This window comes from Esox lucius, chromosome 16 (genome assembly GCF_011004845.1).
Source record: "Esox lucius isolate fEsoLuc1 chromosome 16, fEsoLuc1.pri, whole genome shotgun sequence".
Taxonomy (NCBI): Eukaryota; Metazoa; Chordata; class Actinopteri; order Esociformes; family Esocidae; genus Esox; species Esox lucius.
In genome coordinates, this window is record NC_047584.1 from 22,232,733 (window position 1) to 22,247,045 (window position 14,313).

General features: G+C 38.6%; 1 protein-coding gene across 1 annotated transcript in view; it reads right to left on the minus strand.

Annotated features, from left to right (window-relative positions):
* The window catches only part of ttn.2 (titin, tandem duplicate 2), a 177,628-nt gene that overhangs the window by 122,237 nt on the left and 41,078 nt on the right, over positions 1 to 14,313 (minus strand). Inside the window, exons 42-67 of the mRNA XM_034286796.1 lie at positions 11,021 to 11,302; positions 10,618 to 10,896; positions 10,227 to 10,505; positions 9,848 to 10,126; positions 9,448 to 9,735; positions 9,065 to 9,343; positions 8,487 to 8,768; positions 8,043 to 8,321; positions 7,632 to 7,913; positions 7,232 to 7,510; positions 6,844 to 7,131; positions 6,459 to 6,737; positions 6,058 to 6,339; positions 5,679 to 5,957; positions 5,270 to 5,554; positions 4,831 to 5,121; positions 4,366 to 4,656; positions 3,984 to 4,271; positions 3,749 to 3,862; positions 2,655 to 2,940; positions 2,382 to 2,565; positions 1,853 to 1,933; positions 1,485 to 1,752; positions 825 to 1,085; positions 219 to 428; positions 34 to 111 (exon numbers count right to left, since the gene is read on the minus strand). Coding sequence (XP_034142687.1) covers positions 34 to 111; positions 219 to 428; positions 825 to 1,085; positions 1,485 to 1,752; positions 1,853 to 1,933; positions 2,382 to 2,565; positions 2,655 to 2,940; positions 3,749 to 3,862; positions 3,984 to 4,271; positions 4,366 to 4,656; positions 4,831 to 5,121; positions 5,270 to 5,554; positions 5,679 to 5,957; positions 6,058 to 6,339; positions 6,459 to 6,737; positions 6,844 to 7,131; positions 7,232 to 7,510; positions 7,632 to 7,913; positions 8,043 to 8,321; positions 8,487 to 8,768; positions 9,065 to 9,343; positions 9,448 to 9,735; positions 9,848 to 10,126; positions 10,227 to 10,505; positions 10,618 to 10,896; positions 11,021 to 11,302 — 6,573 coding nt within the window. The remainder of the gene's footprint in view (positions 1 to 33; positions 112 to 218; positions 429 to 824; positions 1,086 to 1,484; positions 1,753 to 1,852; positions 1,934 to 2,381; positions 2,566 to 2,654; positions 2,941 to 3,748; positions 3,863 to 3,983; positions 4,272 to 4,365; positions 4,657 to 4,830; positions 5,122 to 5,269; positions 5,555 to 5,678; positions 5,958 to 6,057; positions 6,340 to 6,458; positions 6,738 to 6,843; positions 7,132 to 7,231; positions 7,511 to 7,631; positions 7,914 to 8,042; positions 8,322 to 8,486; positions 8,769 to 9,064; positions 9,344 to 9,447; positions 9,736 to 9,847; positions 10,127 to 10,226; positions 10,506 to 10,617; positions 10,897 to 11,020; positions 11,303 to 14,313) is intronic.

A 14,313-nucleotide genomic window follows, 5' to 3' on the forward strand; every position in this document is an offset into this window, starting at 1 on the left:
GGAAAACAAAAAAATGCCTACAACTATACCGACCTTTGCCCGAAAGATAGAGTTCAGCTGTGCTTTTAGCTTCCCCTCTAGGCTCCAATCTCACAATGACAGAGTAAACGCCTAAAGGATTAGTGATGAATATTGTTTAATAAACCATTCAGGTGGTATTCATCTGGGAAACAATAGTAAAAAAAGATAAATGTATCCTTTGACGCAACTCTACACACCTTCGTCATCACTGGTTACATTGCGGATTATCATAAAGTGTCTTCTGCCTTCGCTTCTGAAGTTATACTTTGGGCACTCTTTAAGTTCCCAAGTGTCTTTGTACCATGTAACAATTGCATTGTCGAAAGACACCTCGCATTCAAAGGTGGCTGCTTGGCGTTCACCCACCACAATGTTCTGAATACGTTTGGTGAAGTGAATTTGTTCAGCTAAAACAGATAACATGGGAGGAATTTAGTTCAGTTTGAATATGTCTAGTTAATCCAGCTATGAAACACAAATTTAAGTCAAATGGGACTATGGTGGTTAGAAATGTGGTTAGAATGTATTCAAACGAGTTATGAGTGTGTTTGGATGATTAAATGGGATGAAAGTCAAGACCAAGAATCATAATAAAGAAACAAAGGAAGTAAAAAGAAGAAAGAGATATTTTAAGTGTAAAAAATTGAAAAATATTAACTGTTACATCAAAAGTGCATAAAAAGAGAAACATTTGATTTTTTAAAAGAGTAGTTACAATTAGTGATGAAGAAAAAAGAGGTTAGTTTGAGGTGATCTCCACTCCACACAAGAGAATAATTATATTTTATTCAATTCATACAAACCTTCAACCCACAAATCTGCAGTTGATTCAAGGTTGTCATATCTGCAGGTATAACATCCTTGGTCTTCTGGTTTGAGGTTTTTAATTGAGAGCTTCTGAATCTTGTTGACTACCTCATGAGAGTATCTGCCTTTCATTTCTAAAAGCTTTCCATTCTTGAACCACTGTGTTTTGACATTAGGGATAGAAAACTGACAAGACAGGTTACATGTTTGACCTTCCTTACCCACAACTTCTTCAAGATGTTTCTCAACCTCAGGCTCTGTAACGACACAAAAAAAGATGCATATCGGTTAGTATTTATAGATATACGAAGACAAAAACGTGCTGTGTCATTTTTCAGTTTTTTACATTGTAATTACAGAAAATGTCCATAATATATCTGCCAAAACAGTGGAATGATGATGTATTACAACACAATCAGTCCCCCTCCCACCAAACCCAGACAGCTCCTTTGTATTTATGTGAGAAAAAAACTAAATTTGCTATTTAAAAATGATTAACTTGTCGTTGCAGTATTTGGAGATCAGGAAGAGGAGATAATTTTTTATTTAAGCATTATGCTTTTGTAATTGACCAAATGGAGGATTAGTCCCATGTGTTGCATCTTTAATTGTATTGTTAGTACAAAATAAGCAAATGCTGAATCATAAACACCCACCAATTACAGTCAGTTTGGCACTGGAGATATGTGGTCCACAAACAACACGGTAGTTCCCCTGATCTTTGATTTCACAGTTCTTGATCTTCAAGATGTGACGGTCCCCAACAATGCTGATTTCATATTTATCGTTGTTCTCAAGCTTGTGTGTTCCCTTGTACCATGACAAAGTGATCTCAGGGAAGTTAATCTTGATGTCACACTCGAATACTGCAGTCTTCTTGGTGGATATAGATTGATCCATTATGTCCTTATTCACGGTGACCGGCTACAAGCAGATAAAAAACGAAGATGTGCTCAGAAATTAATGCATAAACTGCTGTTGTCATAGTCAAAGATGTCATAGTGATGGTTACTCAAGAACCTACCTCAGTACGTTCCATTCTCTTTTGCAAATCAGCCACAAGAGCGGCCAAATCCTCATCGGATTCCCTTTCTCTCTCCGGTTCCTTAGTCACAACAAAACAATTAGTAGAACTAGTTAAAGTATGGCCATTTTAAAATAAGCTACAAAATGATTTAGAATTACTGAAAATGACTGAAAACGAGAAAAAATATATTAAATTCAACTAAATACAACTAAATAGGGTATGTCATGAAAATTACAAAATTACAGAAATTAATGCGTTAGTTTTACATCCATGGCATTGTTTTGAAAAGCCAATGCATCAGCATTTATGGCACAAATTTCATCCAAGTTCTGATACCGGTATTATCAGTTTTTGCACATCAAGTTCAGATCATCCAAAAGTATCTACAATTTATTGTGATGCTCAACACAGGCACTTATAGATGATTTGTCCATGAGATGCAAATAATGATAACATCTGTAACATTACTTTTTACAAACATGATTGCGAGAGTTTAACCTCTCCATTTATTATTAAATGAATATACCGGTCTTCCACTTTCTTCTGCTTTCTCCCGTTTTAACTGTTCAATGGCCTGAAGAAGTCCACGGTAGTCAGTGATTCCATACATGCGGGCATACTTCTCATACTCCTTAGGGTCCACATTTCTGAGCAACTCTACAATGTCGATGTCTTTCTCTTCCTGAGGACTCTTCTGTTTAGATGGGGTCCTTTGGAAGAAAATTAGAAGTGGTATTCTTTCAGTTTCTAATGGAATATGAAAGGCAACAACACAATCCTTAAAGAGAGATTCACTTACTTCTTCAGTTTTGCTCTGAAGTCTCCCTCAACTCCAATAACCTCTTTCTTTTCCTCAACATGTATGTCTGTGCTGCATTCAATTTCTCCATTTTTGTTCGACGCAACGCATCTGTACTGTCCGGAGTCAGACTTGGTTATTTCTCTGATCTCCAACTTGGCATCCGGGCCTTTCTGCTCAATACTGATGCGACCACCATGAGTGAGCTGTCTCCACTTGCCCTTCATCCACTTCACATTAGGAATGGGGTCACCTCCAACTTTGGCGATGAACGTTGCAATGCCCTCTGAAAGTTACACAAGACAACATTTGCTTATGAAAGTCTTGCATGTCGCCCTTTTAATCTGTTAAATAATTATCCCTTTGAATGCAATTTTCTTGTTAGTCAATTTAAAGTGTCAATATATTTGTTCCTTGTTTTCAGAATCTGCGCTCAAGCAGGTACATCTCTCTGGTCACCCCAAAAGCCCACACCTCCTTCGGCCGCCACTCCTTCCAATTCTCAGCTGCCAACTGGAACGCATTACAAAAAACCCTGAAACTGGACTCTCGTTCCCCTCACTGCCTTTAAAAAACAACTGTCTGAGCTGCTGACCGTTCATTGTATGTGTTAACTCTCCTCCATCATTCGCATATTGTTCTTGCACATAGCTGCCCTTATTACCTCTGTCATGCCCCGTGGCACATGTATACTCTTACCTGCACAATTGTCTTATATTATCCCTCCTTTGCACTATACCATTTGCACAGGTATGACCTAGTGTTATGCTCTCTATTGTCTTTGCCACACCACTTTTGCACACTAACTACCTCGCAAAATATACCTCACTTTGCACAAACTCTATAACACTCTCTACGGCATTTTACACTTTTATCTAGACTTTAGCGCATTTGTACTTTTGCTATTGCCTTATCACTTTTGCACTAACTGTATATAGACTCTGTACTGCATTTGTAATTTGTACGGACTCTACCTCTTTTTGTATTTTGTACTCTATATGTAACTGTATGTTGTCTTGTGGCGGATGCAAACAACAGAATAATATAGTTGGATATTAATGACAATCTTCTAAATCTCCTTTCATCATACTTACTTTCAGTTACATGGCAAGGCTTGGGCTCCTCAATGAAAAACAATTTGTCCAGTTTTTTTTCTGGCGCTGCTGTTGGTTTCACTTCACTGGGTTTAGGTGCTGTCTTGGATTTTTCTACATCAAAGCACAAATCAAAAAGTGTGGTATTAAAAACCCCGGTCATTCATTTACGAACAATTTATGATTAACCAAATTTCAGAAGTTGTTGGATACAACTTGTTCCAGAAACATGTACCTTTGATTGTCACTTTGGCTTTGCAGAATTCACTACCAGCCTCATTGGTGGCCTTGCACAGATAGTCCCCTGCATCATTCTTTGATACGCGCATGACCTCCAAGGAGGCAACATCATTGTCAAAATGTATTTTAATGTTAGAAGTGTTTATTAAGTCCTTCCTGTCCTTCATCCACTGAATCTTCAAGGGAGGGGATCCATGAACCTGGCAACTAAGATGCAGGTTCTCATCTTCATTCAGTGTGACAGGTTTGAGAGCAGGATCAAACTTAGGGGGTTTCTTTTGTTCTAAAAAGAAGAACAAGAAACAACAGAACCATTGAAAAATGTAGTTGGGTTGGCATGTATACAACACATTATACAAATTAAAACGTAGACCTACCAGTAATAGTAACTCTGACTTCACAAGAGGCAGTGCCAGCTTCATTTGTTGCTTTGCATGTATACCTTCCACAGTCTGAGACTTGGGAGCTTTTTATACACAACACAGCCACATTGCTCTTGAAGGACATGTCATAGTGATCAGAGCTGTCAATCTCACAGTCATCTTTGTACCAATTAAGAGTCATGGGTTGAGATCCAGCCACACGTGCTTCAATCTTCACCATCTTGCCCTCTGTATCCTCAAGGGTCTCTGTAGGCTTTTTGGTGAAGGTAGGCTGGATTTTGCGTTCTGAAAATGAACATAAATATGTTAATGGTCTATGGAAAAGAACATTGGAATGATCACCTAAGGTGTAAAGTATGTCACATAAGGTGCCAAAGGAGGCTAAAGCAAACAGTTATCCCAAAAGTCTCTCAATGAAAATGAGTGAGATGAAAAATTGGGAACCAGCAGGCCAAATACCTTTGACAGTAATTTCAGTGGAACAAGAGTCTTTCCCAATGTCATTAGTGGCATGGCAAAAGTAGCAGCCAGAGTCTGCTTTATCTGCTTTCAATATAGTGAGGTGTGGGGTGTTATCAATGCAGGACATCTTGTAATTTCCCCCTGAACGAATAGCTTTGTGATCCTTTGACCAAGTGACTTTTATTGGCAGAGATCCAGTCATGTGGCATTCCAATTCCACAATACCGCCAACCAAAATGTCCACCACGGGAGATAGCTTTTTATCAAAGACAGGTGGGTATCTTGGCTCTAAAAGTTAAATGTTGGAAAGAGTTGGAACACACAACATACTTTGAAATTGAAAGAGTTAACAGTGTACAGTGTCATACAATGCTAATACAGAACATACATTCTCGCTGTTAGCAAGAAACATTTCTTAGAATAAAAACCAACTGACCTTGAAGAATGAGTTTGGCTCTGCAGGAAGCAGTTCCAACACTGTTGGTAGCAACACAAGTGTATTCCCCAGAGTGTCTCATTTCACTTCTGGCTATTTCTAGGACAGCTGTGTTATCATCATAAGTCATGATATAGTCATTGGATTTCACAGTTTCTCCATCTTTAAGCCAAGAGATCTCAATGGGTGAGGAGCCCGCCACACGGCACTCAAATCTGACTGCCATTCCTACAGTCTGTTGGAGACTGGTTATTTTCTTGGGGAAGGTTGGTGGCGTTTTTGCCTCTACAAACAGGATAGCATAACAATATAATGATGTTAGCTGCAAAACATGATGCAATTTCTTCACAGATGTGACAGTTGAACATTTTCAGGTTTAGAAGAAAACATAAAAGCCAGCGGGCATCACCTTGAACAGAAAGACGGCAGCTGGATGAAGCCGAGCCTATGCTGCTTTCTGCTTTGCAGGTGTATTCACCAACATCAGCCTTGGTTGCTTTGCTCAGTTTCAGACAAGCAATGCCTTTAGAGTACTCTATTTTGCAAGTAGGGGAGGACCTCAATTTTCCGTCGGCCTTAAACCAAGCCACCTTAATTTCAGGAGTTCCTCCGACGTGACATTTCAAACAAACTGCATCACCAGACGTCACTTCCATCGGCTCCAAATTCTCAATGAAATAAGGAGGTTCTAAAGTGACAGATACATGGCATTAAATCAGAAACATGCACACCAGATGTACACACAGTACAGCCCAAACACATTACCGAGGCAACTTAGGTAAACTAACCTAAGATGGACACTTGTGCTTTGCAGGTATCTTTCCCAGCATCATTGGAAACTTCACAAGAGTATTCCCCACTTGCTTCCTTATCATCAGTGTTCAGACACTCCAAGATGCACGAGGTCTCAGTGGTAGTGATATTGTACTTATAAGAGGCATATAGCTGTTTTCCATCCTTATACCAGGTGACAAATATCTTTGGGGTTCCAGAGTATGCGCACTCAAGTATCAGTGATTTCCCCTTCTCAACAGAGTGATCCTTCAGCTTCTTAACAAAGCGTGCAGGTTCTGAGTAAAATCATACAGAGGTTTGTTAGTTCACATTCTGATTGTTAAAATTAGTATTATTTTTTATTCTGTTAATAAAAAATGGGTAGGAAAAAAATAAGAAAAAAATATTGACCAACCTTTCACAGACAGGTTAACTGGGTAACTTTCCTTCCCAACATCATTAATAATCTGGCACGTATACTCTCCAGTATGGGATTTGTCAATTTTGGATAGCTCCAGAGTAGCTGTATTGTCATGTAGAGCAATTTCACAGCCTTTTCCAGACACAATTTCCTTGGTGCCTCTGAACCATTTAAGTTTCAGTGGTGCACTTCCTTTCACAATTGCTGAGAATGTTACATTTGTGCCAGGCATTGCTTCCAAAGGCTGAGGTGGCATCACGAAAGAAGGAGGTTCTAAATACAAAAAAAATACACACTTTTAGCTTGCAGCCATCCGACATTAAGTCAGTTACATCACAAATCATAGTTATTAAGAAGCCCAAACAAGTACTTTACTGACCTTTCACAAGCAAAGAGGCACTGGTCTCATTTGTTCCGGCCTTGTTTACGGCTTTGCATTTATACACTCCTGAGTCTGACAACTTAAGAGTGGGCACTTTCAGTGTGCAGGTGTTGTCAATGAATGTGATCTCATAGTTTGGCCCAGTTTTGATTTCCTCTCCATCATGGTACCATGTAATTGTGAAAGGTGCAGAACCAGAGACTTTGCAGTCCATTTCACCAGCCTTTCCAACAATGGGTTGAGAATCCTTCAATTTCCGTGTAAATGTTGGAGGTATGGTTTTATCTGTTATAGGAGGACAGGGTTAGTAACCAGTGCATTAGACAAAACACTACGCAAATAGGAAAATGTAATAGTATATTGTGTATAGAAAGTGACCACAAACCTAGAACAGTGAGGTTTAATTTGGTGAGATCACTGCCAATCTCATTTTTCACCTCAAAAATATATTCTCCTGTATCAATCCTCTCTGCAGACAACACTTTCAAACTGGAGATCATCTTTGAGAAGGATATTTTGTACTTCTGGCCAGAGGATAGCTCAACCCCATCCTTATACCATTTTGGTTTCAGCTCTGGTGTCCCCGAGACTTTCACTTCAAGAGCTGCAATATCACCTGCAGTCACACTGAAAGACTCTGGTCTATCCACAACTTTAGCGGGTTCTGAAAATTAAAAACATGAGCAGAGGTGTTTTTACAGACACTGAGTAATAAAAAAAAAAACAATGACTGAGGGGGGAAAGACAAATTAGGAGAGAAAATGGAATTAGAAAAAATTACAAACCTAATACAGTCAAGTTAGCAAAACATTCCACAACTCCAGCATCATTTTTGATTTGGCAGGTGTATTTGCCCATTGCCAGTGAGTCTGCTTTGAAGACTTTAAGAGTAACCTGGTTGTTCTCAAAGGTAATTTTCCGGTTGTCCCCATCTCTGAGAATGTGATCCTTATCCTTTACCCAAGACGCAGTCATTGGCTGTGAGCCTTTGACAGTGGCCATCAGGGTGACTTCTTCACCCAATATGCATGTTGTATTCGACAATTTCTTCACAAACGTTGGTGGTTCTGAGAGAGGACAAACACGGAGAGGAGAAAAAAAAACATCATGAAGAAGTAGTTCATGGTTTAAAGCTGGAACATGAATTATCAAAATTCGGGAAAAAAAATACCCACCGACGACGCTATTCTACTAACCTCTGAGTTTAACTGTAGTATGGCATGTTTCATGTCCTACACTGTTTGATGCCTTGCACTCATATTCTCCAACATCGGAGGCATCCAATCCAATGATATGAAGAGTGGCAGAAGTATCTTCATTGACCATCTTGTATTTTCTACTTTCCTTTAATGCAGTTTTGTCTTTGGACCAAGTAATCTCAAAAGGTGCTGTGCCAGTAATCTCACAGTGTAGGCTAGCATCCTTTTCTTTAATTCCTTCAATTGGCTGAGGTACTTTGAGGAAAGATGGAGGGTCTACAAAACATTTAGAATCGTTAAGAAGCAGCCTTTTGTGACATGCAGCAAAGCTTTAAATTCACACTGACGTACTACCACCAACATACACTATAATGATAGTGAATAACTAAGAAACGTGTGACAGAAAATATCAAACTGCATTGTAATTTATCACTGGCTAACCTTTGACTGTAAGAGTTGTGCTGCAGCTTATGCTTCCAGCGTCATTGGTTGCTTCACAGGTGTAGACTCCACTGTCATCAAAGCTTGTGGAAAGCAGCTCAAGCACTGCCATTGAGCCAACGAATGACGTTCTATAGTTGCCACCATCCGTGATCTTAGTGTCGTTTTTGTACCACTGCAATCGCAGAGACGGGTCACCCGAGACTTTGCATTCGAGGCAAAGTGGCTCACGCTGCTTTACAAACTTTGTGACTGGCAATTTTAGCACAAATTCAGGAGGTTCTGCAAAGCCGAAATACAGCAAAATTAGCTTCTCGAAGCACATGTATCTTCATTAAGTATTAAGTTCAGCAAAAAGAGATGATTTGAGCACTTGATTGATTAGTTAAGAGGGTAAAGCTAGATTAATGTGAAAATTGAAATGGGAAGCATGATGCATTGCTTGGTAGTGGCATTGAACTGCTTTGAAAATAAAGTGGAGGAAGAGCAGTGAAAATGCAATGCAACTCATGGATAAAAGCAGTCAAAGACAGCATGAATAATGAAAGCCAATGCAAGAAAAAAAAAATGTTCCCAACCTTTCACCATTAAATTGGCACTACATCTTTCTGTGCCAGCATCGTTGCTAACTTGACAAGAGTAAACTCCACTCTGCAAACTTCCAACTGAGTAAAGATCTAAGAAGGAAGACAAGCCTTCCAGTCCAATAAAACATGATGGTCCAGTTATCAGTTCAACTTCATCCTTGAACCATTTCACTGTGAAAGGAAGGGTTCCTTTAAATGTGCTTTTAAATCGCACATTGGAGTTAGGCAGGGCTGCCTGGGACTCAGGAAACAGCACAAATCTTGGTGGCTCTAAAATGTATTTGAAAGCAAACAACAACCATGTTAATGAGCTGGTCTAACCTCATAATGGGAGAGAAAGATGTAAATTCTACATACAATTAATCAATTCTGACCTTTCACCCTCAGTGCCCCACTGCATTCAACACTTCCTGCTGCATTTGTCAGTTTGCAAGAGTAAGTGCCAGCATCATCTCTCTCTAACTGTTCAATTTCCAAAAACACTGAATTGTCTTGACGAATAAGTTTATATTTTCCACCAACAGAAATGCTCTTCCCATCCTTTTGCCATTCCACAGTGATAGGAAGTGATCCAGATATTTTGCAGCCAATTTGAACAAACGTTCCCAATATTTCCTGTATTTCACTCAGAGGTTTGGTGAAGGTTGGGGGGATAATTTGCTCTGTTTTCACAAAAGCAACAAGAAAAAAGTCAAAACCATGTGCATTACATATCATATAGTAATGAGAGCACAATTACATCAATTTGTTTAAAGATAATATTTTGCAACTGACCTAGTACAATCAACTTGACTACACAACTGCAGGTATCAATGTTGTTTGAGACTTTAAATTGATAGTCGCCTGCATCCTCTTGTTGTGTATTCTGAATGTTAAGGCTACAAATGTTGTTCTCAAAGCTGAGTTTATGCTGTGGACTTGACTTGAGCTCTTTGCCATTTTTGATCCACTTCACTTGGAGCTCAGGAGTGCCTGTCACTTTGCACTCTAAACTTACTGGATCCCCAGTAGTTACTTTCATCACTTCTGGTTTCTCTATGATCTGAGGTGGTTCTACAATGCACAGAAATACTGTGTTAAAATCCATGTTTCAAAATTGGCCCTGAACATACTTCACAAATATCTAGCTAGCAGATTAAATGAAAAGACAAACCTTGCACCATGAGGGTTGCAAAGCACTTTTCTTGTCCGGCCTCATTTGCCACCTGGCAGGTATATTTCCCAGCATGACTGGTTTCACAGACCGGAATCCTTAGAGTTGCCACATTATTTTCAAATATCCTTTCAATTTTAGGATCTTCCAGGATCCAGTTCTCATCTTTTTGCCATTGCACAGACAGAGTTTGTGACCCAGTCACAACACAATGAAATTCAGCCGATTTACCCAAAATAGTGGCAACATTATTGATCTTCTTCACAAAGGACGGCGGTTCTAACATCAAACCACGAAAAAAATATTGGCAGTGAACAATTATTTAAATTGTAAATATATAATGAAATCATAAAGTTATATATAACGTTAGCACATATTTTAAGTAACCAACCTTTTATACGAAGCATAGTTCTACAAGAACAACTCCCAACTTCATTTGAGACAGTACACTGGTATTCACCAACATCCACACCATCACATTTCTGTATTTCAAGACTAAGAATGTCCTGTGCTTGTGAGAAACTGTGCTTTGTGCTTGATTTAATTTCCTTTAAATCCTTGTGCCACATAACCTCAAATGGACCGGTGCCAATGACTTGACACTGGAAAGACGCATTTGAGCCCTTCACAATATCAACAAGTGATAACTGTTTTACAAAGGAGGGTGGCTCTGAGGTAAAGAAAAAAGACAATTAATTAAATTAATAATAAAAAATAATATTAAGTAATAATATTATATCTAAATAATATAAAAATGTGAAAATATAAAATCATTTCTAAAAATATAAACAAACCTTTCACTTTCAATTCCATACTGCAGCTTTCACTGCCTGCCTCATTACGGGCCTCACAATAGTATATTCCACTGTCCTTAGTATCAGCAGCAAAGATATCAAGGGATACTATGCTGTTAACAAAGGACATCCTGTACTTGTCACCAGGACTTATCTCGTTTCCATCTTTGAACCAGCAGATATCAATCTCTGGAGTTCCGGTAACCTGGCATTCAAATGTCTTACTTTGCCCAGGTTTCACCACTGACACACCGTCAGGTTTTCGTGTGAACTTTGGAGGCTCTATATAATGAAGTAAACATAATAAGTTTAGCAGATATACAATTGAAAAAAATGATGACAAGAAGGTAAAGAAAAACAGTCACTAAGAACCTTTGACAAAGAGTGTTGCTTGACAAGCATCGGAGCCAACGTCATTATTAATTTCGCAGGTATAGTCGCCTGAATCTTTTGCTTTGGCAAAAAAGAGCTCCAATGATGTAGAGGTATTGTCTTTAGTCACAGAGCAGTCAGAGCCAGATAAGATCTCCTTCTTGTCTTTATACCATTTAATGGTCAAGGGTGGAGTACCAGACAAAAGGACATTAAACTGAACCTTTGATCCGGGCAAAACATCCAAAGATTCAGGCTTTTCTACAACCAATGGTGGTTCTGTGGATAAAACACATGTAACTTAATACGTCTCAAAGCTTTTGAAGCTAAAGACAGCAAAACATCCAGAAGTACAGAAAATGTTAAATATTTCCAAACCTTTCACAAGTAAGGCCCCAGAACACTGGTCTTTGCCTGCTTTGTTAGTCGCAATGCAGGTGTAGCTACCACTGTCTGCACTGTCAAGACGACTTATTTCCAGAAAAGCTGTATTTTCAAAGAATGTGCATTTGTGTTTATCATCATTCTTGATCAATCTCTCATCTTTGTACCATTGTACGGATATAGGCAAAGACCCAGACAAAAGACATTCCAAGTGTGCAAATGATCCTTTTATGCTCTCTGTTTCCTCCAGTTTTCTTGTGAAAGATGGTTTCATGATTTGATCTAGCATGAAGAAAAAAGAAAGTAATGATAATACTGATAAGGCAGGTATAACTGTACAAAAGCTAAAAAAAGATATAAAAAAAGATTGGTAAATTGGCTAACCTAGAACAGAAACAGTAGCTTCACAGGTACTGATTCCAACATCATTGGAAACCTCAAAGGTATAATCTCCACTATCGCTTTTTTCTGTACGGAGGATATTTAGTACAGAGCTCTTATCTGTGCTCTGTACTTTGTATCTTTGACCTGATGTCAGCTCTCGTCCATCCTTCAGCCATTTGGCTTTAAGGACCTTGGTTCCTGAGAACCTGCACTGAAGTGTAGTGGGATCCCCCACTGTAACACTGACAGATTTGGCCTGTTCAGTGATGTTAGCTGGTTCTGTGATAAACATAAAATTCAACAATTAACTTTCAGTGTTAGAATATACTATCCAAACATTAACAGCAATTTCATGAATCCTGATAAATGTCAACCAACCTTTGACTTCCAATAACACAGAGCACTTCTGTCTGCCAGCTTCATTTTTTGCCTGACAAGTATATTTCCCAGCATGTTTTGTTTGAATATTTGAAATATGCAGCGTTGCTATCCTGTCTTCAAATGACATCTGTACATGTTCACCATCTTTGACCTCATGGTCATCCTTCAGCCATGACATAGTCATAGGTAGCGATCCTTTCAGAGTATACTGCATAGAAATCTTACTGCCAACTAGAGAATTCATATTCTCTATCTTTTGCACAAATGATGGTGGTTCTAAATGTGGAAAAGGAAACCTTTACTTTTTAAATGCAAGAAAACAAGAAGTAACAGGCAAATATAATTACATTAAAGTTTTCAAACCAACCTTTCAGTGACATCTCAAAATCACAAGATGACTTCCCAACTTCATTTTCTACTGTACATTGATAGGTTCCAGCATCTCCGACTTCAACTGCCAAAATTTGGAGTGTAACTATGTCATTCTTTAACACTATCTTGTGTCTTTTATCATTTCTGACCACCTTAGTGTTTTTGTAAAAAGATATGTTGAATGGACCAGAGCCTTCAATCTGTCCTTCGAACATAGTATCAGATCCTTTGATAGTTTCTTTGGATTCAAAAGTCCTTTTAAATGTTGGAGGTTCTAAAAGAAGATGGCAATCTAGTCAGAATAATGTTAAGATATCAATTGATAATCAATAAGACAAACGGAGTACTCAACACACCTTTAACTGTAATTGTGCTACCACAGCGGTCACAACCAGCATCACTTGATGCCACACAAACATAATCTCCACTATCATCAACAGAGCAGTTGACAATTTCCAGTGAGGCAACTGAGTTGGCAACAGCCATTTTGTATTTCTCATTGTCTCTTATTTCAATCTCATTCTTGAACCACTTAAAACTTATCTCCGGGGTGCCGGTTACTTTACACTCCAGCTTTACAGCACTTTCTTTCACAACTAGTTTTGTAGACTCAAGCTTCATCACAAACAATGGAGGTTCTAAAAAAAGAGTTTGACATTAATTAAACAAAAATGTATGCAAAAACTGAAGAGCAACAAATGTACATTCAGCAAGGCATATGAAAAAAAAAGGGCACCTTTCACAAACAAGACAGCAGTGCATGCCACCTTTCCAGCGTCATTGGTAACTTGGCATGTGTAGTTAGCTGAGTCGGTGGGTTTTACTGAGTGAAGTTCTAAAAAACTTGCAGAGGTTTCCTTCTTGATAAAATATGTGCCTCCACTTGATATCTCCTTGTCCTCTCTGAACCACTTAATTTTAAGAGGAGCTGTTCCAGTGAAAGCAGACTTCAAGACAACAGTAGATCCTGGTATGACATCTTGGTTGTCAGGTTTCAATGTGAAGATTGGTGGTTCTAGAATTCGTTAAGAAGAAGAAAATACAGTATGTATTTTTCATCTGTAAATTATCCCAATTAGACTACAACTAATGAGTAAAATGTAAGGTGTGACATAGGGCTAAAGAACATATTATAAACCTTTGACATATAAGGTTCCACTGGTTTCTTTAGATCCGGCAGGATTTGTTGCCCGGCATGTGTACACTCCTGCATCAAACTTCTCCAGTGTAGAAATTTTCAATACAGCTGAGTTGTCTTTGATTTCAGATAGATATCGATCTCCAGATTTAATTTCTTTCTCGTCTTTAAACCAAGACAGTGTCATAGGCTGTGATCCAGACACTTTGCAATCCATTAAAATATCATTACCCATAATTCCATCAAGTCTTTTCAAAGACTT